The sequence below is a fragment of the Erpetoichthys calabaricus genome, chromosome 10, assembly GCF_900747795.2.
Source record: "Erpetoichthys calabaricus chromosome 10, fErpCal1.3, whole genome shotgun sequence".
In the NCBI taxonomy this organism is placed as follows: Eukaryota; Metazoa; Chordata; class Cladistia; order Polypteriformes; family Polypteridae; genus Erpetoichthys; species Erpetoichthys calabaricus.
Genome location: NC_041403.2, coordinates 84,693,932 through 84,718,303, shown reverse-complemented (window position 1 = coordinate 84,718,303; position 24,372 = coordinate 84,693,932). Strand labels below are relative to the sequence as shown.

The 24,372-nt window shown below is 39.3% G+C and overlaps 1 protein-coding gene across 1 annotated transcript in view; it reads right to left on the bottom strand.

Moving 5' to 3' along the window:
* Positions 1 to 1,306: 1,306 nt before the first annotated feature.
* The window catches only part of bcl10 (BCL10 immune signaling adaptor), a 57,226-nt gene continuing 34,160 nt past the window's right edge, over positions 1,307 to 24,372 (bottom strand). The window contains exons 2-3 of the mRNA XM_028811524.2: positions 8,557 to 8,845; positions 1,307 to 4,964 (exon numbers count right to left, since the gene is read on the bottom strand). Of these exons, the coding sequence (XP_028667357.1) occupies positions 4,585 to 4,964; positions 8,557 to 8,845 (669 nt within the window). The 3' untranslated portion in view covers positions 1,307 to 4,584. The remainder of the gene's footprint in view (positions 4,965 to 8,556; positions 8,846 to 24,372) is intronic.

Sequence of the window (24,372 nt, the reverse complement as noted above, 5' to 3'; positions counted from 1 at the left end):
TAAAGCACCAACAAGCCATGAAATCAAATTATTGGCAAGAATTGCTTTCTAATTAAGCAACCGGGTTAAAACAAAAACCTGCAGCCACTGTGGCCCTCCAGGACTGACTGAGGACCCCCGTTTTAGATGGATTCCTCTGCTCGTGGACTGTGACCAGTGACTGATATCAGGGAAGACATGATGAAGTGGTCTTCTTGGAAATTATTTAAAAACTTTACGACTGAAGAGATGGTGTGGTTGGCTTGACCACTGCAAGATCTTTCACTTCTCACTTTCTTCCCCACGTGTTAATCCTTTGGTTGCATTCCCAGTTCAGTATTTGTCTTTATACATGAAGAATTGGTAGCCATTAAGTCAGTTTTTCAAAACATTGCCAGATGAAACATGTCTGCTGTAATAAAGAATAACACTGATGACTTGGCTAATTGCAGCTTTGGCCACGTATTAACAAGCCAGAGTAGTCTTACACTGCAACATTTGACTGAGAAATAATGAATCAAAATCTCTTGATTTTTCTGAATCTGCTTATTCCAATTCAGAATCTCAGGGACCCCAGGCTCAAGGCGGGGGCCACACTTCATTTGCTGGACACACTTATTCATACCATACTACTTTGGAGTTTCTTGTTACGCTAACAGAAATCCAAAAGATGTGGAAGGAGATTGTAGTACCCAGAAAAAAAGGAGAGCGTGAGAACAGAGTCAAGGCCAGGATTAAAAGATTCAAAGTTGAGAAAGAGCTGTCCTAACTGCTGAGCCACCATGCCACCCATCTGAAACACGTGCAATTTTGGTTTTCACATTATAATCAAAAAATGCATTGAAGAAAATGTACTTAGATGTGTTATTTATTATTTGTATATGCTTGAAGAAAAAAACAGAAAAGATAAAAAAAAATGGAGACTAAACACAGGTAGAAATCTTTAACATCACATGGGTAATAATCAAAATAAATAAACAAATACGTCGTACAGTAAGGGGATGGGGCACAGACAGTGGATGCCTAGCAGTTTATTTTACAGAAATGCTAGTAAATGTTTCTGCAGACCGATGTCTGTGGATACTCCAAGTAGTGACAAACCATCAATGGGGGTCTCCTTCAGATCGACAGCAACGGATCAGTTATGTTGAGCGTTATGGGCCCTTACTGACACACATTTGTGTTCTCTTCTGATATATTTCTCTTGCTAAATAAAAAGCGTCACTCAGAGTGCTCCAAGCATTTAAACTGCCTTAAGGTACAAAAATAAAATTTAAGTGCTCATTCAGTGAACAATAACTAGTAAAATGGCCAAAAAGTGCACCGCAGGTGAAAAAACGTTTTATTTTAGTAAAAGGATATCAAAAGTGGCAAATGACATTCCACCATCATTAAGAAATACAAACTATTTAATAATATATTTTAATAATACATTCATCAGTAATCTCAGTTGTCGAAGTTTCACCTTTTTAGCTTTTCAGAGCTTCAGCTAACGTAAGACATGCCATTTCTTTACACTGTATATGTTAGCTGTATGGCACAAACATAAAATAAAAAGTAGTGATTTTTTTTTGTTTAAAAATATACTCTATGTCACAGAAAGTAATACAGACAATTAGTACCTTGCAGATCAGAAGGGCCATTGTACAAGTGTTATTGTCATATGCTGTCAACCTTTTTAGTAAAATGACTTTACACATCAATAGGAAGGGCAACAAAATATCAGCAACCTAGAATCCATTTTCTACTAAGTGTATGATACAGACCCACCGAGTTCTGCATGTATGAAAAGGAAGTGAAGCTGACAGCTGTATAACAGCAGCAAACATCCGTCACTGAGAAGGGTACCGAATTTCCAGGAATAAAAATATACTGGCTATGCGACAACCTTTAGTTATTGTATGTAAGTGATGCACAAAGTTCAATCATTTCACAGAGCACAATGTACTCTAAGACAACATAATTATCTAAAACGTACACACTGGAAAAACAACATAATTCACTTTAATGTATGGTGCTCTTTGCATTATTTTTTTTCCTACACTATTTTAATTTTAGAAAATGTAAAATATCTTTGAACACAAATGTAAGGAAGCATGTACAACAGTAAAAACGAAGGCAATAATGTATAAAGAGACACATCAGAGAAATCGTGTACAACATCTGTCTAATTCTGTTAACAAACAAAGAATATAGTAGCACATAAGAGGGCCGATAATAGAAGTCATCCGTTTTCTTAGGTATTGTGGCAAATTGCAGCTTCTTGATATTACCATTTACTGGCATCACTGAAAACAATGCACATGATGTCAAATCTATGGTAGACGATCTAATTACTGTATACTTATACTAGCAAACCTCCTGCCTCCTGTCAGAAATGAAGTGAGCTTTTTAAAGTCGCTAACATGTTGATTTTTCCAATTATTGTGCAGTGCCATTTGCTAAAAGAGCATACAGTCTGTCTTCAAATGAAAACTGGTTTTGCAAAGTCAAATTTAATTTATGTTTCTCCTTTATTTAAGTTACGAAAGAGGACAAGGTGGCAGTGCTAACATTCTGTAAAGCAGAGCCCACCTCAATTTCTGCTTGGGCTGTTAACTTTAAGGAGTCGCACCACAACTGCTTAACAGAAGATGCTAAGCTGGACTGGCATCAGTGGGTCCAAACCAACAGCAGATGATGTGTGTTCAGGAAACTGAGCTTACAAAATTAAACTTTTATGCATTTTGGTTTCAAACACTCACTGCTCAGTGTGTTATACTCAAAATCATTACGACAGAATTTGCTTCTGTATCAGCTGTCAACAGATCTTTTTTCAGTGTATATATATCTATCTAGCAATAATTATCTCTGATCAAATTTTAGAATTTCAAGATTAGAAACCAACTGAAGTTTGGTTTTGTGACAAAAAATGGCTACATTTAATTAAACTGGCTGAGTTTCGGTTTTGGCCAAAATTGACGTTTGGTCTTGTCCATCTTCTGAAACACCGTAAACATCTATCTATGGGTATTACCATCTCTGGATAATGCTCTGGGCTGTGATTCATAATAAATAAATCTTAAAACGTGAGACCTATGCTGATGTTTACAGTGTTAGTGCCTTAATCTTTATTAAATAATACTCTCACTTTTATTTACATGCGAGATCATTTTACATTTATTTGTCTTTTTTGTCTCTTAGTATACCATCAATAGGATGACAGAACGTTTATGTCCTCTCTATAGCAGTCAGGCTTTGCCTGCCTTCAACAGCAGCTTTCCTCCAAGTTTTTAAGATTATAAAAGCATTTCAAATGCAGTGCAGATGCCGAGAGTGAACCGCACTTAGGACAGGCATCAGGCAAAAGGGTAAAGCAGAACAAACCTTTGTCACAGTGAAAGAAGAGAAACCCGCTGTCTTCACGTCAGGAGAGTGTCCTTCCTAATGCTGTCACAACGGCGTTAATGACATCTCATGAAACTGTCAAGTGAACAGGACAGAAATTCAGTTAGGACTGTTTAATCTCAAATTATGGGAGTGGGGTTTATTAGGTCTGTTATTGGGCTTCAATTTAAGGTATTTTTGAGAAGAAAATTGCAGGTTTTAAGTTTTGCTATAAACCACTTTAATATTTTGTCTCAAAATAATAAAATAGAAATTGTCGTGTGTCTCTGGAACGCATTATGTTATTAAAGAGTCCTTTGTTCAGTCTTCTTAAAGAGAACACTCAATAGAATTTCTAATCTTTTAAACCTCTAAAAATGTTTAAAACTGTAGGTAAAGTATAAAATGCGCTCCATTCTTTCGACATACCCCAAGTCTATAATACCATTTAGCAACAAACAAAATATTTCTGTTTATGAAAAGGTTTACAGCAGATGGTGCTATTGTTAGTATGTTACAGGACACCCTTCCAAGTACACCGAGCAGCTCAGAGCGTTACACATTTTTAGTTTGGTCCTGCCGGGCTGTTTCTGGGACCCCAATCAGCTCCCTTGGTCTGCAACTTTGGTAACATAAACTGCACTGACTTGGAGAAAAGAGAGGCTGAAAGTCCCAGGATATGCTATTTGGGATAACAGCCATTTACATTGTTGTCAGAGCAAAAATAGCTAGTTTGACAAAATACATTATTAAAAATACTACAAATCACACAGTGTAAACCCCTCACTTAAAGTTTCCATTATTATTTAAAAGTGTAATGTATCAATGTTTAAAGTCTGTAGCAACGATAATTCGATTTTCATTAGACACTAGATGTGCCTTTGTAAATAGCTCCAGCCTCTTTCATGTTATCCTAAAACCATTGAAAAGAAGAGAAAAATAAACTACAGGCCTAAGTTGCACCTCCCAAATATCAAACACCTTAGAACAGTGGAGGTGAGCAGGGGACTAGGATGTAAAATACTGTAAGTATCGTTTAGGCTTTCAAAGAATAAATGCAATTATTCTACTTTTTGAGAGTGAATAAATGCATTCTTTACATCCCATCTTTCATTAAAATTGCAGAAGCTCCATGTCTGTCAAAAGAAGCAGATTAAAATGAGCAAACACCACTCGGTTAACAATAGGAATAAAACGTGGAATCAAGTTTTACGTAAAGGACACAGTGGGTCAAATTCTTTAAGGAGGGGACAGCGATCGTGACCGGAGAGGCTGAAATTGGGCATCGCTAGTACTGCTCCCAGAGGCTCCCTCTGGTTCTGGCTGCAGTTCATCGGGAAGTGCCGGAGCCCCAGGGTCTCCGGGCTTTGGAAGGGCAGTAGAAGATGAAAGACAGTTGCTGCTTAATGTACTGCTTTTCATTTCCTGTGCTGGATTAGATGGTAAATTCATCAAGCAAACCACCGTGGATGTGCCTGGACTCCTCTCTCCTTCTGGGTGGTATAGTGATGTAGAGTCTATGCCAGTGTCAAAGAAGGGCGCATCAGACAGTGTTCTGGATAAATCATTGATGGCACCTGTGTACCGAGGAGGTGTATAACTGCTACAGGACGCTCCAGCTGAAAAAATAAAATAGCAATACAGTTAGCACAAGTGTAAGAAACAAACAAACAAACACATACAGCCATTCTACATTATATATAGACGAAACACATGTAGTCTGCAAATTCTTATCTTAGCTTGGACCATAAGATGTCCGGTACGGTGGCAAGAAATCAGAAAGAAAAAAAAAATCTAGAAAGACCTACTGCAGATGTAATGACATCAGTTATATCAGAAAGAATAACTAGATTAAGAATCTGAAGTATTCTCAAGTAAGATTTGATTTTCAAAAGGCAAGGCACCAGCACCTTGTAAGAGCCAAGACAGTTTTGGTATGGCATGCCTACAGCATCGGCAACGCCAAGTACCGGTAGATTGTGTCTTAGATATATCATTAAGCAAACATGTCCCCTGTCCCCCCCCCCCCCCCCATTTCCTTGCTTCGTGCCTGGCACCAGTAATTGTTTAGTGACCCCACAGGTTTTCTCTCATCGTCATTGGGTAGAGTGAGTCACATTAACTACTTAATGCAGACTCTTTTTGCTCGTATTGGGGTTGATCGCCAAGTGAGGCTACAATGGCTTTCAGCTTCATGACATCCTACTGAAGTGCTACATAAAGATATGCTCTTTAGTTCGACCTCACTCAGTGTTGATATTTTTTAAGACTCTAAAATATACAATTCCCCAAAACTGTGATTGCTCTCATTCTTCAGTGGAAACACTGGTACAGTTGTTGCTTTTCCCAGACGGTTACCTTTTATAATATATCTCTAGACTTTATGTTGATCTGTGCCCACAAGTTCATTGTTTTGACCCATGCTTTTTCCAGACCACATCTTTGCTTTTCAGAGGTTAATAGCCTGCCTTCTAAATTTGTATTCATTCTCACCTTGGTTAATCTTTGCTCAATACATGACAGAGAAATGAAGGGGGCCACCAAGTGCTAGAAGCCTAATTGAAGGTATAGAACAGTAGCTTTTGGCAGAAGATCATGGACCTAAGGGTGCATAAAATTCATCCTAAATTTTGATAACACAGCATAGCTAAACCATAGATCAAAAATGTAATCTGTGTAACTCAGTGTATCACAGAATACAAAAGAAATGTAAAATGGGAGTTATTTTCATATGCATGTCTGGTATTAGGTTAGCTTGCCTGCTGAACTGCATTGTTCTCATTTGGAGAATAATGGCACCTTAATCCAACACGTTTGCTTCACTCTAAGGAACTGCTGGCAATCTAATTGCTTTCCCCTTTTTCTGTCAAGTCTCAGATGCAGACTTCAGCTGAAGCTCAACACCATGAGACCTCCATAAGCAGGAAGCCTACTTAGCCCAACCTACTTGGCTGCCATAGTCCATCTCCATGAGTGGCCAAAGCTCTTGCTATTCTAGCCACTGGCAAAAGCCCATCTGTCCTGCAACCCTCGTCTTATCAAGGCAACTCATAATGTGTAAAATCCAAACACTATTTAAAATATTTTTCAGTACTAAATGTTAAAAATGTAAGTTTTGACTGACAAAATTGGAATAAAAAAAGATTTTAAGTATATTTACTGTATAAAAACAGATTTTTTTATTTGACCACCATCAGCAGGGCTTGGTCAATAAATCTCGAGTACATGCATCTCTTTCTTCATGCAACTAGTGTACCAATGAGTGGTTCAGAATCTTTGCTTGGTGGGTGAAAGGCAAAGTAAAAGATGGCAACAAGGTAATGGTGTTGGCCAGCATTAGGTGTATTTTGGAAAGAGAAAAGATGCAAAGATGGATGGAGAATAGCAATGGGCATTTCTAAAATGATTTCACCCCCTTTTCTTCTATTTTATAGCTCCCTATTTCAGTTAAGGGTCATAGAATCAGGCACAAGACAAGAACCAACTGCGCATTGGGTGCCACTGCCAGCCTACTACAGGGCACACACATTAATTCACCCTCACTACCTCTTAGCAGCTTAAATTAGGTTTGCCAATTGGCCTAAAACATGCCTTTGAACACTGATATTTATTTTCAATAACATAATAAATAGCATAAAAAATTACATAAAATGTTTTCCTCTGTACGTATGCAATATTAGTGCAAGAAATAAAATTATATAAAAGTGGGTAAATGTTTTACTCTGAAAGATTGTCATACTCTGAATGATATCCTATACTGAAATAACAAAACCTCCTGGCACATTTAGAAAAGTGAAAATATGTGTTAAAAAACAGCAAGATTTAGTAACCGCGGATTTAGCATTGAATATGGGAAATGAGATTTGAAGAATAAAGTGGTCATTCTGAGAGAAAAAAAAAGTTTCTAAGAGCTTACATATATATTGTATGTCAGCTATAGTCTGGCAATGTATAATATCGTTTATGGTATATCCATTATAAATTTGTTCCAGCCTATATAATTTGACTTGGAAATAAATATTTTGTTAAACTGTTATTATTTTTTCTTTTACCAGGTCAACTTTTGTATCTACTTGCCTGTCAAAAATATTTTGACTGCATGTGATTATGAACTTGCTAGTAAAAAGATTTTAAGTCAAAAAAGCTGTACATTCTTAGACATACTCTAATAACATTGCTGATAAGGAATAGAAATACCATTTTGTAATTAGTGTTTTACCATCAAGTGTTAAATTCATGAACATTCTGCTGCTAGAAAAAGTTTTGCCTTTGTAAAATTGTTGTGGTATATGCACGAGAATCCATCATTTATCCATCATCCATTATCCAACCTGCTATATCCTAACTACAGGGGTCTGCTGGAGCCAATCCCAGCCAACACAGGGAGTAAGGCAGGAAACAAGCCATGGGCAGGGTGCCAGCCCCCCACAGGGCACACGCACACCAAGCACACACTAGGGACAATTTAGAATCGCCAATGCACCTAACCTGCATGTTTTAGGACTGTAGGAGGAAACCCACACAGACATGGGGAGAACATGCAAACTCCATGCAGGAAGGACCTGAGAAGTGAACCCAGGTCTCCTAACTGCGAGGCAGCAGCGCTACCACTGCGCCACAGTGCCGCCCTCCATCATTTATAATGAACATAAAATTATCTGGAGAAATGGCAAATTAGGCAGTTTTTCAAAAACAGCCAGAATCCAAATGAATAGTTTGCTAGAAATGTAATTGTCTGCCACACAAAAAAAACTAAACACTGATAGATGGAGTACAGCTTGACTTAAAATATGAAGCAAAATGTTTGCCAGGACAGTTGTTTTAATTTGTTCTTTCAGTAAGAAATGTGGTTATGCGACATTCTATAACATATTTGGACAACTTTTGAAGACTGAATCAAAAAAAAAAACCTAAGCAGCTTGCTGTTTTACTTGCTCAACTGTTTAAGGAATCTTAAAGTAAAAAAGACAGCAATGACAATCAGAAAACATACAATTTATCTGGACGAGAAATAATTCACAGACAGTGTAATGATAACTAATGTTTTACAAAATTCCTGATTATTCACAACCACATTACTGAAATATGTGCACAAGCAAGTACAGTCTGTATAGACACAAATAATTCTGTCTGTAGATGAATATCATGAATATTATACTAATGTAGAACTGAAAACAGTCCACATGAGGGACCTAGCAAGGAGTACCGTACCTTTTAGTGCTTCCAGCCTTTCATTGCGAACTTTCTGCACTTCATCGGTTATCTTTTCAATAATGAATCTCTGGATCTTTCCATGTTGAATGGATTCAATTAGTACGTCCAGACCCCTTGGATTCTCTGCCAGGTAATCTAGCATTTTCCCAGTTTTCTTTTTGTTCGATGTTCTGCAGCTTATTTCTTCTGTGTCTTCTCTAGTTAGGATCCTCTTGGCACGTAAATAATCAAAATGCCTTTCAGCTATGATTTTGTCACACAGATAGGGCCTCAACCGTTCCACAGCCTATAAATGAAACATGTAATTATTACACACACGCAAGTAACAAGACCATTACTTACACAAACTGCAAAGTCATCTGAGTAGCACAATTAAGATTAAAAGCTGGCATGTACTTTGTTTTAAAACAGTGAGATAAGTGTTTTATAGACCTGTTTTCCTTTCTCACCCTACCTAATTATTTCATTCAACGGGTGCAGGCTCAAAACCCGGTAACAAGCTTATAGGTAAACTACAAATGACATAATGTACACACCTAAACTCCATATAACTTTAATAGGGTACTTTACATATCTGTTATGCAAGGACATAATGATAAAATGTCCACCATTTTTTAAAGGAATTTTCTGCTCCAATACTCCTAAGCACTGCCTGATTTTAGTATCTTCAGTGCATACATTTCTTGAGCCTGTGCAAAGAAAGTACTGGGTTATTTCCCTTAATGAAAATAATATGTGAAACATAGCACTAGCGGTAATTATTACAATTTAAGTATACAATTTAAGTATAATGTCTTTACTGAAGATTAACAAAAAGTAAGAGTATTGTTGCAAAGCAGGACACATCTACAACTTAAATTGAACTGGGTGCAAAATCTAGGATAATGGTGAAGGTTTCCAAATTGCATCACCTTCGTGTTTACCTGGACCCCTTAACAAAGTGCAGCTCTTCAACTAGAATGTGATCAAAGGTACCCCACTTTCGTAGACACTTCGTCACTTCAATGTACTGGTCAGCCCTTCTACCTGATGAAGATTCTTCTACTCTTTGCGGCAGGGCTAAGATAAAAAACCTATGGCAAAGATCAGTCTCATTTTTAGATGCGTTTGCATACAACACGAAAAGCACCAGCTGTAGTTGCCATTGTCTGTCTGCCTATAAGTCTGTCTGTTTTTAAAACTGGCACACTTAGTTGTCAAGGGAATGTTTCAGAAAAGTTCAGTTTTTATTGAGATAACCTGAATGCAGCACACTGTACAAAGTTTTGACATTTTCAAACCTCTCACTGAAAAGCACTGGTGAATTTGTGAAACTGTATATCTTAAAACAGAGACTTCAATTACAGATTAGTTTGCCATTTCAAATTTACCTTGACAGAGGTCACTTCACCTTGTATATTTACATCTTTTATACAGTATGTCCGACAGCCACATGTGATGGCAAAACAGATTCCCAATACAAGTTAGTGAAATGCTAGGAGTGGTGCGTGTGCACAAGCTGCTGGTATAGCCGCTCACTTCTTCTTCTGCAGTAAGAGCAAAGGAACTGTGTACTTATCACTCTGCAAGCATAGAGTGATCAAACATGTACTCAATATTAACAGCGCCCTAAAAAAACCTCATGGCTCCAGTATCTGCACTTTATAATGATCCCATATTTCCCTGACACTATAATGTATTGGTCAACAGTTTGACTTTTGAGATTTTGTTTAACTGAGTTTCACTCTCCATCAACAGTTTCGTTGTGTGGTGGGTGCGGCAACAAACTATCAGTGCATGGTCCCAAACTTCCTTCTTTCCATCAGCAGTTCTTTCAAAAATTTTACATTGAAAAGATTTGAACTAATGTACAATTAGTCAGACATGCTCCACAACTAACAGCTAACAAGAGGACATCAACTGATGCTATTTTTATATCACTCGAATTGGCATCTTCTGTCTATGAAAACTATTAAGCTACTATGAGCCGATTTGCACTGAATTTTTAAGTACAGTACATGACATTCTAAAGAACTGAAACCGTGTATTTAATGTAGTCTGCTAACGTATGGAATTGCATTCTGTTATCAGTTATTTTTGAGTCTGAGTGACTGAGTGAAAGCTACACCTGTTAACTGTAAAAAAATCTGAAAGCATGGTTTAAACTTGAAAATTAAGATTATATTTACCAAGTGTTTACATTAATATGATAAAATTATCTCCAGCTCATGATGTTACAACTGGTGATAAAGACAACACCTCTTTAACTAAACTGAATATATAACATAAGTGACTTTCAAGTAAAAAGCATCAGAGCATCTGCAGGCGTCCATTTTGACTCATTCTTTTAGTAAGAAAAGCAGAAAGTCCATCAGCTGAACTGCCAGGTGCATTTCTTACACTGAATTACTATAGCACAACTATGTATTTTTTGAATACATTGTAAAAATCTCAAACTGGATTTTAAGGAAACCTAACTTGTGGTTCTGATTTGTAGAATAACTTTTGATCCACCTGTGGCTAAAATATGACAAAACAGCTTCAAAATGTAACTGCACCCTGATCTAAAAAATATAAATGATACAGTAGCTGTGTTTCCCACTCTTGCCCGGATATTATTTTAAAATGATGTAGTAAATTTTACTTTACACTAATCTGACTACCACTCTGGAGTTGCCCCCGGTGAGAGGCTCTGAGCAGGTGTGGGCATACTTATTGGCCCCCAACTTGAAGCCTGTTCATTGGGGTTCACCCCAGTAGACGAGAGGGTAGCCTTCGGGTGGGGGGACAGGTCCTAACTGTTGTTTGTGCGTATGCACCGAACAGCAGTTTGGAGTACCCACCCTTTGGAGTCCCTGGAGGGGGTGCTAGAGGGCATACCTTCTGGGGACTCCCTCGTTCTGCTAGGAGACTTCAATGCTCACGTGGGCAATGACAGTGAGACCTGGAAAGGCGTGATTGGGAGGAATGGCCCCCCGATCTGAATCTGAGTGGTGTTTTGTTATTGGACTTCTGTGCTCGTCACGGATTGTCCATAACGAACACCATGTTCAAGCATAGGGATGTCCATATGTGTACTTGGCACCAAGACACCCTAGGCCTCAGTTCGATGATGGACTTTGTGGTCGTGTCGTCGGACTTGCGGCCACATATCTTGGACACTCGGGTGAAGAGAGGGGCAGAGCTGTCAGCTGATCACCACCTGGTGGTGAGTTGGCTTTGATAGTGGTGGAGGATGCCAGTCAAGCCTGGTAGGCCCAAACGTATTGTGAGGGTCTGCTGGGAAGGTCTGGCAGAGTACCCTGTCAGAAGTAGCTTCAACTCCCACCTTTGGAAGAACTTTGACCACGTCCCGAGGGAGGTGGAGGACATTGAGTCCGAATGGGCCATGTTCCATGCCTCTATTGTTGAGGCGGCTAACCAGAGCTGTGGCCATAAGGTGGTCGGTGCCTGTCATGGCGGCAATCCCTGAACCCATTGGTGGACACCGGCGGTGAGGGATGCTGTCAAGCTGAAGAAGGAGTCCTTATGCTGGAGGCAGCTAACAGGTACTGGCAGGCGAAGCGGAATGCGGCTTTGGTGGTTGCTGAAGCAAAAACTCGGGCATGGGAGGAGTTTGGGGAGGCCATGGAGAACGACTTCTGGATGGCTTTGAGGAGATTCTGGTCCACCATCCGGCGTTTCAGGAGGGGAAAACGGTACAGTGTGCTGCTGACCTTGACTCGGGATATTGTAGGTAGGTGGGGGGAGTACTTTGAAGACCTCCTCAATCTCACTAACATGCCTTCCAATGAGGAAGCAGAGCCTGGGGACTAGGAGGTGGGCTCTCCCATCTCTGGGACTGAGGTCACCAAGGTGGTCAAAAAACTCCTTGGTGGCAGGGCCCCGGGGGTGGATGAGATATGCCCGGAGTTCCTCAAGGCTCTGGATGTTGTAGGGCTGTCTTGGTTGACACGCCTCTGCAACATCGCATGGACATCAGGGACAGTGCCTCTGGATTGGCAGACCGGGGTGGTGGTCCCTCTCTTTAAGAAAGGGGACCAGAGGGTGTGTTCCAACTACAGAGGGATCACATTCCTTAGCCTCCCTGGAAAAGTCTATTTGGGGGTCCTGGAGAGGAGGGTTTGTCAGATAGTCGAACCTCAGATTCAGGAGGAACAGTGTGGTTTTCATCCTAGTTGCGAAACAATGGACCAGCTCTACACCCTTAGCAGGGTCCTGGAAGGTGCATGGGAGTTTGCCCAACCAGTCTACATGTGTTTTGTGGACTTAGAAAAGGCATTCGACTGCGTCCCTTGGGGAATCCTGTGGGGGGTGCTCCAAGAATATGGGGTACCGGACCCCCTGATAAGGGCTGTTCCGTCCCTGTACAACCGGTGTCAGAGCTTGGTCCGCATTGCCGGCAGTAAGTCGAACCAATTTCCGGTGAGAGCTGGACTCCACCAGGGCTGCCCTTTGTCACCAATTCTGTTCATAACTTTTATGGACAGAATTTCTTGGCGCAGCCAGGACGTTGAGGGGCTCCGGTTTGGTGGACTCAGGATTGGGTCACTGCTTTTTGCAGATGATGTTGTCCTGTTTGCTTCATCAGGCCATGATCTTCAGCTCTCACTGGATCAGTTCGCAGCTGGGTGTGAAGCGGCTGGGATGGAAGTCGGCACCTCCAAATCCGAGACCATGGTCCTCAGCTGGAAAAGGGTGGAGTGCCCTCTCAGGGTTGGGAGCGAGATCCTGCCCCAAGTGGAGGAGTTCAAGTATCTCGGGGTCTTGTTCACGAGTGAGGGAAGAATGGAGCGGGAGATCAACAGGCGGATCGGTGCAGCATCCGCAGTGATGCGGGCTCTGCATCGGTCTGTCGTGGTGAAAAAGGATTTACCAGTCGATCTACGTTCCTACCCTCACCTATGGTCATGAGCTGTGGGTAGTGACCGAAAGAACAAGATCGCAAATACAAGCAGCTGAAATGAGTTTCCTCCGCAGGGTGTCTGGGCTTTCCCTTAAAGATAGGATGAGAAGCTCAGCCATCCGGGAAGAGCTCAGAGTAGAGCCGCTGCTCCTCCGCATCGAGAGGAGTCAGATGAGATGGCTTGGGTATCTGATTAGGATGCCTCCTGGACGCCTCCCTGATGAGGTGTTCCGGGCATGTCTAACCGGGAGGAGGCCCCTGGGAAGACCCAGGACACGCTGGAGGGACTGTGTCTCTCGGCTGACCTGGGAACGCCTCAGGATTCCCCTGGAAGAGCTAGAAGAAGTGGCCGGGGAGAGGGAAGTCTGGGCATCTCTGCTCAGGCTGCTGCCCCCAAGACCCGATCTTGGATAAGCGGAAGAGGATGGATGGATGGATGGATAATCTGACTAAGTGCCATACACTAGCTGTGAGAGAAGCAGTTTGAGCAGATATCTATGCTTATAAAATATTGCCTCCCAAAGAATTGAAATGAAAAGGGTAATTTGACAGGGTGAAAGGAATCTGTGGTATAAATAGATTGATCACATCCTGATAAGATGGTGACCATTCATTCTGCCCCTACACCAGCCCGGTCAGACTGTCATTCACTTTTAATCAGAGTCAATGGTAGCCTCTGATATTGTAAAGGAGGAACTTAATGGTCGACAACAAAAAGCTGATGATATCAGATTCACCAAGATAGCCACATAGACTACATTCCAAGTTGGACTATTATGCTCAATTTAAATGAAAATATTAATGAGTGCCTGTATGAACACTTGCATTGACAGCTACCCAATGTATATGCCTTCCCTAGCAGCATTCACAATAAAACTGCAGCTTTCTGTAGCCTGTGTCATCTGGGCATGTGCTTAATGCCACACCTTTGTGTGGCAGTGGGCAGCCCAACATTTACTGACATAAAAGGTAATGCCAAAACATCCACTATAGCCTAAATGAACTTCAACTATAACACTATAAGGGAATGATGTTCTGCCCGATAGGAGGACCAGCTCCCAGCATTTTAATACTCACATACAAACAGATACCAAGTCGGCCTTATTTATATTGATATTGCTGTTTTTCTCGGCTTTGCTCGCATATTATTTCAAATGTCTACTGTAAATTTGAAGTGGAACAAACTGTGTTTGGACTAAATATGATCACTGATCTCAATTTGTGATGAGATTTAACTTAGTTATGGCATTACAACTATGTGAAGCAGCTAGCAGAATACAAATACTTCAAAACACTACAGAGAAACAAACAGGCAGGTTGCTATGGCAACCCCAAATTGCAACAAACAAGTCTGCAGACAATATAGGCCCATCTCTGGCATGGGACCTTGACAAAACAGTGAGGCAACATTATTGATTAAACAAAAAGTTAAATGTAACAGACGGAAATGAATTCCAGATCCTCTGGTTGAAAGGCCAGTGTGTCAACCGCTATACTACCTCCTCAATCTGATCACACAGCAGAATTTTATTCCACTCATTTTGACCCCAAGCTGCCATCACACATTTAGCAAGTCACTTTCATCAATTTTACAATAAAAGTGTAAAGATTTTATTTTCTACTTGCTCTCACTTGCCATTATTCATAATTTGTCTTAATTACAAGTTTTTTGTTTTCAGTATTTTTCTTTACATGTATTATTTCCCTTTAACATATCGTTAATTATCAACATATGTAAAAAAAATGTGATTTCAGTCTGCTAGTTCTCTAGTCAAATCCACGTACAACTTTCTAGCTCTTGTAAGTTTTCTTTTATTTTCTTTTTTTTTGAAACACTCAACTTTAATATAAAAATCTGTGTTTTGACTTTTTTAAAATGATATTATTTATCGGCTATCTCTTGCACCATTGGCAATTTGTATCTTGATTCTTCTTGGTATGCTAAATTTAAAAACAAACTTTTAAGAACAGGGTAGTTAGGAAATGAACAATGTAAAGCGATTTTTAGTTATTATAAAATACTTAAATACACTATGAAAATGACATTACATTTGTAGAAGTGCAAATGTGTAACAAGATTACACTAAACAAATGAGGGAAGAGTTTAATTAAAACAATGTGTAGAAAACATTACATGGGTATTCAAGCCTCAGGCTAACTGAAAGCTCTTCCCCTTCTCAGAAATTCAGTTACCAGGAAGTCAGTGAGGAAAATGTTTGTTTGTCATGACAGTTTTAGCATGGGAATAATAAAGTGTGGTCAGTATTATTAAATGAAAACCTGATTAAAGGGAATAGACCATGATGAATATAAGGCAATCTTCACAAAATATGTTCATTACGAATACAGTAAACAATGCCTTTCTGTAATCAGCCATCCTGCACAGGAGAAAGACTTTAATGAGACTGTTTTGGTGGATTTGTTTTAACACAGTGAACTTAACTGGATATACACAACATGTCAAAACTTTTAGAACACCTCAGTTTGTTCAGTTTTTTATGGAAATTAAGGCAGTTTAATGTGTTAATGTTTCATGAAATCAAGGCATAGAACAAATAAACCATGACAAATTAAAAAAATCAGTCAAGAAATCATTAAGTGTACAAAATTTTATTCATACTTTTGACTCATCAAAGTAGCCACATTTTGCTGATATAACAGCCAAACAAACACTTGGCATTCTTTCTATAAAGGAGATCAAATATTGGTCAGAAAGATCTTTCCAACACTGTTGCAGAAGTTCCACAAATATGTTGAACTTGTAGGTCGCTTTCCTTTCACCCTTCTGTCCAGTTCATTCCAAACGAACTCAATGGAATTGAAGTTTGGAGCCTGTGCTGACCAGTCCATGTTTTGAAGTGTACCTTCTTCTTTTCTTTTAATGTAATTCTGACGTAGCCTGGAGGTATTTTTTTGGTCATTGTCTTGCTGTAGGATGAACCCCTGACTTGCTAGACGTAGACCAGAATGTATTGTGTGGTGCTGCAAAATGCTGTGGTAACCCTTTTGATTCAAAATGCCAGTCACTCTGTGCAGGTCACCAACTCTGCCTCTAGCAAAAGAACCCCAGACCATCACACTTTCTTCTCCATGTTTGACAATTGGTGTCACACACTGAGGAACAATCCCTTCACCAACTCAATGGCATACAAAACACCCTGCATAATGAACCAAAGATTTCAAATTTTGATTCATTGGTCCATAAGACTTTCTTCCAGTCTGCAGTAGATCACACCAGTATTTCAAGGCCCTATTAGGTCTTTTAACGAATGGCTTTCTTATTGCCACTTACCATGTCAAACCTGTAGCACAAAGTCTCCTATTCAGCGTAAAAACTGAGACTTCTTTTTTAAGCTCTGCTTAAAGCTGTTGTGTAGTGAGGTGCCTATCACACAAGCTGGTCACCCTTAGAAATGTGTCTTCTGATTGGGTCATGACTTTGGATCTGCCAGATCTCTTCCTATCAGAGTTTCTTCCAGTTTGCAATTGCTTTTGGATTGGGTAGGACACCACTGTACTCATTGACAATTTGTTTTTTGTGGCAATTTCCCTAAATAAAAGGCTTCCACTTCCAAGGGTAATAATGCTTTGTCTCATTTCATTTGTTAATTGCATTTTTCTTGCCATTATCTCTGGAATATTGTCCAAGTAGTACTTCAGAGGGTGCAGTAACACACTCTGTTCCAACTCTGCTTTAAGACAAACGGAGGGTTTTTAATTAATCATCATAAGATGGGACACCTGTGCAAATTGCAAGGCTTAATTTACTTTAATTGCTGCAGAATATCTGAAGGTTGTAATCTATTAGTTGTTTAACTTCAAATTTAAACTTCTTGCAGTTTACTGCTTATCTTTTCACCATATTAAGTAATTCGTTGCATTTCAAATGATTAAATTTGAAGGAAAACTGGAAAAATGGAAGAGTTCTAAAAAATTTGTCCGATAGTGTATTACATAATAAAATAGCATATATTAACTTGAAAGTCAATACTCAGAAATTTGAGTGAGTAAACTGATTACAACTAACAGAAGGTAAGCCACCTCTCCACAAATCCATCAGTTGTTCATATTGAAGAGCACTGGGAGACTTCCATTTATCTAGCAGCAAACTTCCACTTTTCCCCATGTGATCCCAGGTTACATGCCATATCTAACACATCCAGCATCCTCTAAATTGTCTACGAGATCTCCTCTCTTCCACTTCATTTGGGTTCTTCTTGATATGGTGAAGCATCAACTTTGCCCATAGGCTCTCTCAGATTTAATGAGCATTACAGAACCTGTTCTCTTCCTGAAGTCACAGTGATCCAGGGAGGCTTTAGTAACTGGTGATTTTCATTTAGTAGCTACACTTTACTCTCTCTCTCTCTCTTATATTTTATTTATATATATATATATATATTTATATATATATATATATATATATATGTATATATATATATATATAAATAAAACACTCGCTTAAATACTGTCTTTGTTTTATTAATTTACTGTTATTGAAACTGACTCAGCCCTCTTGCAAATTTACAAACACAAGACTGTAATGAAAAAGCAAATACTATACATGTATTTACATGCAAAATTATACATTTAAATGAACAGTAATACTTGCAGAATAATAAACTTAAAATATACAAACACACACGGACTGACAAACAGAACAATTCATGGCAACATGGGAAAGTGAAAAGTATAGCTTATAAAGACCATAGCTTTTTGGAATATTCAAAGTAAAAGTCTGTCTGATGTAGGCCAACTGGTCACATGCCACTCCATTACGTAATACAACATCACATACATCATGCTGGGATGCCTGCATTATATGTAAAGGCTGTCAAATCAGTTTATTAGAACATTTTACACTGCCTCGTGAGTACTTGTAATTGTGTACTCATCCCTAACACTAACACACTGTTACCAGAAAATACGAACAGAAGATAACTTGAAGTAGGTTGGGGATGGAGGGGGTTACTGGTTTGCGACACAAAAGAGGAGGGGCGAAAGCAATCAAGAGGCAGTAGAGATACAGTATGTAAAAGATGAGGTGAGCTGCATGCATAGGAACTTTAAGGTATATCAATATCATTGAGTTGCAGCTAACACTGGTATAGTCAACCCATGGGGTGCACTTTCTCTGTAATGTGCCAAAATAGGTCATGGTTTTGGACACATCTTACAGAGGAATCTGCAGTCTCAACTTTGTTGTGCTTGCACTACTCTGTCTCTTGACTAGAAAGAATTAATTTCCTCATCAGAAAACTCAATAAAATAAACATTTGATATTTATGAAAATGTAATTTGCTTAACTTAAAAAGCTGTTAAATTGTGGAGGTTAAATTAATTATTTGTGAAACAAACAGACTTGGAGCAGGTTGCTTTTGTTCTTCAAAAACCTACAAAACTCAATTCAATTTGGTTTACCGGCAGCATACAAAGAATACAGATAAGAGGAGAATGCTCCATGTGAGATGAGGTTATCAGTGGAGTCCCTCAGGGGTCTGTCTTTGGAATGCTACTTTTTCTGATTATTATTAATGACATTGATTCTGGAATAATTAGTAAACTTGCAGATTATAGAAACATAGTAGGATCAGCAACAATGAGGAGGCAGCAAAAACAAATCAGAAAGACTTGAACAAACTTCAGACCTGAGCAAACACACAGAAAATGCACTTTAAATGTAGAAAAGTGCAAAGTGCTACACATCAGTTATAAATACAAGGTAAGAGACACTGTCTCTTAAGGAAAACTCTGAAAAAAGATTAGGGTTTTATGTTGATACTTTCATCATCTAAGCAGAAGTGATTAAAAATCAAATAAAATGTTAGGTGTAATGTAAAAACAGCTGAATATAAACTAAGGAATGTTATGCTAAGACTTTATAATGCACTAGTGACTCCACATGTGGAGTATTGTGTGCAATTCTAGTCGCCACACTTCAAGAAAGACATAACAGCACTTGAAGCTAAGCAGCAAAAGTCAGCAACCAAGTGCATCTCATGTTGTACTCTGACAGACTTGGAGAAATAAACCTGTTTAGACTCGAGCAGAGCAGATTGCATGGGGACCTAGTCCAGAGTTTCAAAATTGAGCAGCAGATTCAACAGAAGTCTTTCAAAAACCTAACACTGAATCATGCACTCAAGGACATTTGCATTTAGGACTGAAACCAGAAAGTACTTCTCTATGCTAAGAGTTGTGGGAAATTAGAACAAACTACTGAACGAGCTTGATGGACTGAATGGTCTCCCCTTGTTTATCAAATTTCTTATGTTCTTATGTAATTATAATGTAACAGTAACGGCGTACTGCACGATAATGTGGAGTGAATACACTTGACGTGAGCATCCAGGCAAGAGTGCACCTTCGTGCAGAGTACGCCAGCCGCTGAGAAAGCACGCTCTGCCTCCACTGAAGTAGGCGGCACAGTCATCAGATACTGATACACTTGTTCTAAACAACGCCCGCGCTTGCCATTGCTCTGAAACACAGCCGTTTCAGCTTTTACTGATGCATCCAGTTTCTTGTCATCATTCTGTGATGGCAAGTTTCTTGGCACAGATAATGCGGATGCAACAGACTGACGCATTGCAATTTCAAGTTGCTGTTCAAACCTGTCAACAGCACAGACGTCAATGAGCTCTGCCCCGTCTCGGCATTCGTGAGCTGCAGAGTGCAGACACTTCCCAGTCCACTGTGGGAGGTGCAGACACCTCCCAGTCTGTCTTAGTGGGAGCCGGGAGACTGACTGCTGCTGGTCTGTTGTTGACTGAATTAATGAGCAACACACTACACTGTGGGCCAAAAAACCGTGCTACTTAATTATTTTCAACTATAACTGTTATTTCTTGATCGATTTTTACACTTTTACACGCTATATATGCAAGCTTTGCTGTTCCCGTTCAGCTGGGAATTCCAGCAGTTTAATTCTCGGGAATGGGAATGGATTCCCTACTGAGCAGCTCTTCTTTTCTCCACCCTTGCGGCCTGCTGCTTCTCTTCTTTCGTCGGCATCTTTTTGCGTTAAAACTGATTAAGTTACGTTTTTCTTAATTTTTCACTTAAGCTGGCACTTAAGTGTTCAATCTGCCTCAGCAATGATTTAAGATATGAAGAGGTAGGGGAAGTGACCGTGAAGTTGGTAGGGAATGAGAACGATGCACATACGCATGTGCCGCACGGCCGCCTTGGTGCGCACTGCTGAGAGTTGATTCTACAATAAAATAAAATAAAAAAAAAAAAGTAATAAAAAACATCATCCCGAAAGCGGGTAGTAGACATCACATAGTATATGTGTACCAAATGTCAGGTCAATAGGTGAAACGGTTTGCGAGCTACAGGTGATTTAAAATCCTGGACAGACAAACAAACAGCCATGGTAGCGTATTATATATAAAGATACTTTCTCTTTGTTCAGTGCAGTTCCTCATTGGTATTTTTAAGCAAATACTGAAATCATTACCTGGTAAACATTTCCTGAAGGTTCTATTTTATGGGTATACTTAACATTTGGTATACTTTTCAAGAAAATGTGATGATTTTTTATTGTGTGGGGCACTTAGCTTGTTGATAACTAGCGCCTTCAGTTAAAAAAAAAAACAACAAAAAAAACCCCGAGAATGCTGACCAAAAACTACATTACTACATTTACCTCTTTAACACGGTTTCATTTTGTCAACCACATTTACTATAGCACAGTTTAATACAGTAAAGGTACTGAACCAAACTTAGATTTGGGTTTTTACCTTTCCCTGTGTCCCTCACTATAAATGCAGCACAGTGTTTATATTCTGTAGTAACTTGTTGACAAACAAACTACATTAAATGAGTTATATGTAATTTGCTTTTTTATATCCGTTTGTGCAGTACCCTCTATAATGGGTATTTCTTATTTCAAATGGAAGGTGTTGTTTGTCAAAAGACTAGCTTATTATGCCTGTGAAAGCAGAATATAAGAGATGTAGTTACTTCTTTACTTCGCACAAAAGCAATATTGTAAACCTTTTGCAAACTGATTTAACAGCAACTAACAGTCATTTATTACTTGGAAGGGTCTGAAAGGCTTAGCATTAACAGGACAAAGGGAGCCATACAAAGGTTCACAATTACAGTGCACAGCAGAGAGTTGTGTCCATCTATCTATCTGTCTGTCTGTATTTTGTTGTATATACACCTTACTACGATTAATCAAAGTAGAGGGTAGATTGGGGTCCTGACATATCATCTCAAAGTCCAAAGTTTAGGTAATGAGAGAAAAGATCCAGCTAAGAAACTAAAACTTATTCTAGTGTTTTGTTTTTAAGTGCCATCTTCCAAATGCCGAGAGAATGAGGGAGCTTTACCAAGTCACAGCAAGTCAGACAGCATGGCACAAGAACCTGCTTGACAAGGTCAGCTCTTGCAGTTTTGGCACATCAGCTAGACAGCTGAAGTAGCTGCTGCAGCAGCACAAGCACAACTTGGGACTCGCCAAGGGTCAGTTAGTCTACAGCAGCACAAGACCTTGACAGGTTTCACTCCTGCTAGCTATGAAAAGGAAGATGCAGTAGGCATATGATCACAAAAAATAGACAACTGAATATTTGAAAAAATATCAACTAGTCTAACAAATCTCAGCTTCTGCTGCAACATGCGCAATTTGGTATAAATGACATGAATTCATGAACCTATCCTATGTCAATGGTACAGGCTTGTGGTGGTCATGTCATGATGCTGGGAATGTTTTCTTGACACACCTTAGGCTTGGCCTATTCAAATTGTGGCCCGCAGGCCACATGCAGCCCAAAAGCAACCTCCAAATGGCCCAGCCCATGGTCCTGGACCAGGGCTCCAGACTGCAACTAAAATTATTGGAAATGTGACCAAAAATAGGTTTGGCAGTTATCATTCCTACATAGTTCGCTAGTGGCGAATGAAATCATTGAAACTTTAAACCATTATATTGTAACAAATGCAAAAAGCCATTTTTTTATTGTTGAGCGTATGTGCCATTAACATATGTGTCGGTATGGGCTACCTCTTGCATATCACTGAGCCGCATAAAGGCCGGTTTATATACTATGCTGGGTGTGATGTCAGACTTGGAGACACGCACAGGAAAATATTTCTAAGCACACGGCGCTGCTGAGGGGACAGCTGTGAATTTCAACGAGAGGCTGGTTACGTTTGTGCCAGAATAATGAACGAGGGGTTGAATATGATGCAACCAGTCATCAAAACAAAAGGTAGGCATGCAAAACATTTGAAATTCCTCTGCCCATCATATAGGTCCCCTGTTATGAATTCAGTTGTCCCTTCTGATTTCACGCAGGCACACTAAGGTGTGATTGTCACCAATCTCTGTCTGTCCTTGCATCTCTGCATACCATTTCTCTTTTGATTTAACGTATACTCCATGCAAAATGCCGGCCTCTCCGTCAGTAAACATGTACGAGCAGTCACAGCGATGTGAAGAAGTCTGTGTTTTAAGGCTGCAGGTGTATTACTGTCGCTTTACTGGGCTGCTTTGTGATTGACAGCAGACAGTAAACTTTGTTAAAATGGTATTGAAAATTGCCACTTGGTTAGTTGTTACTCCAGTCGTTTTGGCGTGCGCACAATATGTTCTGTTACCAATAATTCTTCAATGATAGCTCATCAATAAAGAAACATGAAAAATAAGATTTAGTAAAAAATAATAATAGTAATACTTATAATTAATAATTCTCTACTTGACACACAAGGACTATGTACAAAGACATTTTATAATAAATGTACTAACCCACTTTCATGCCATACGTGCAGCCTTGCTCTTAAACATTTACTCGAGTAGTGTTTTTCTGAAGAAAAAAAAAATCCACGGGAAAGGCATTGTTGAGGAACTCAAATTTAATCTCTGTAATATGAGTGATTAAAAACTGTGTGAATAAAATAGTTTCAAGTTTTATGAAAAAAAAAATCCCTTCCCTGTCACGACCACTTCTTTAAATTGGGGGAGGATCTCCTGTTTCAAAAGGGAAACAAATGTTACTGCTAATACTGTGCACTTTTTTGATTTTTATGCACTTTGAGTTGTGCTGGGGTCAGATGTGAACATTGTTTATTTTTCTTATTTCCAAAGTGGAAAAAAGTATTGCTACTACCTCAGATTCTGTTCAGTTATAGCTTTTTACTGTTTTTTATACAGTTGTTGATGTGCCTGTGTCAGACGTGACCAAATTTAAAATGGAAACAATGACTAAACATTACTTGCTTTTCAATACATTCATTTGTGTCAATTTAAAATTTGTCATTACCTGCTGAAATGTCTGGCCCAGCTAAATTTCTTGGTTTGTAAATCTGGCCCAAATCAATTTGTAATTGAATAGTCCTGCCTTAGGCCTTTTAATAGCACTGCATACCTAGCCCAGTTGCTGACTATGTGCATCTCATTATGGTCATAGTCTACCCATCTTCAAATGGATGCCTGCAGCAGGATAACACACCATGTTACAAAACATGCCTCATCTCATCTCATCCCCATAGAGATGAAAAGGACTTTTGTTTACTCTATTGTCCCATACCATTACCAGATCCTACAGCACACACTTGGGATGGGGAGGCATGGGAGGTTTGCTCAGTATGTGATGCTATCAAGTCAGAATGACACCAAAATCTGGACTGTTTCTAGCACCACTCTAATTGGAGCACATGCTACAAAGAATGTTGGCTATTCTGAAGAAAAAAGAAGGGAGTTCTACCTGGAGCTAGACAATGAAGTGAATATAATAAAGTGAATGTTAAATATGCCTTCTAACTTTATTTTACATAGCAAATTACTTAAGTACATACTACAAATCAAAAAACAATGCTGAAACTGATTATATGTTAAATATCAAGAAATGCATATATTCAGGCAGCACAGTAAAGCAAAATATAATTAAGTGGACAAGACCAAATATGAGACTGGA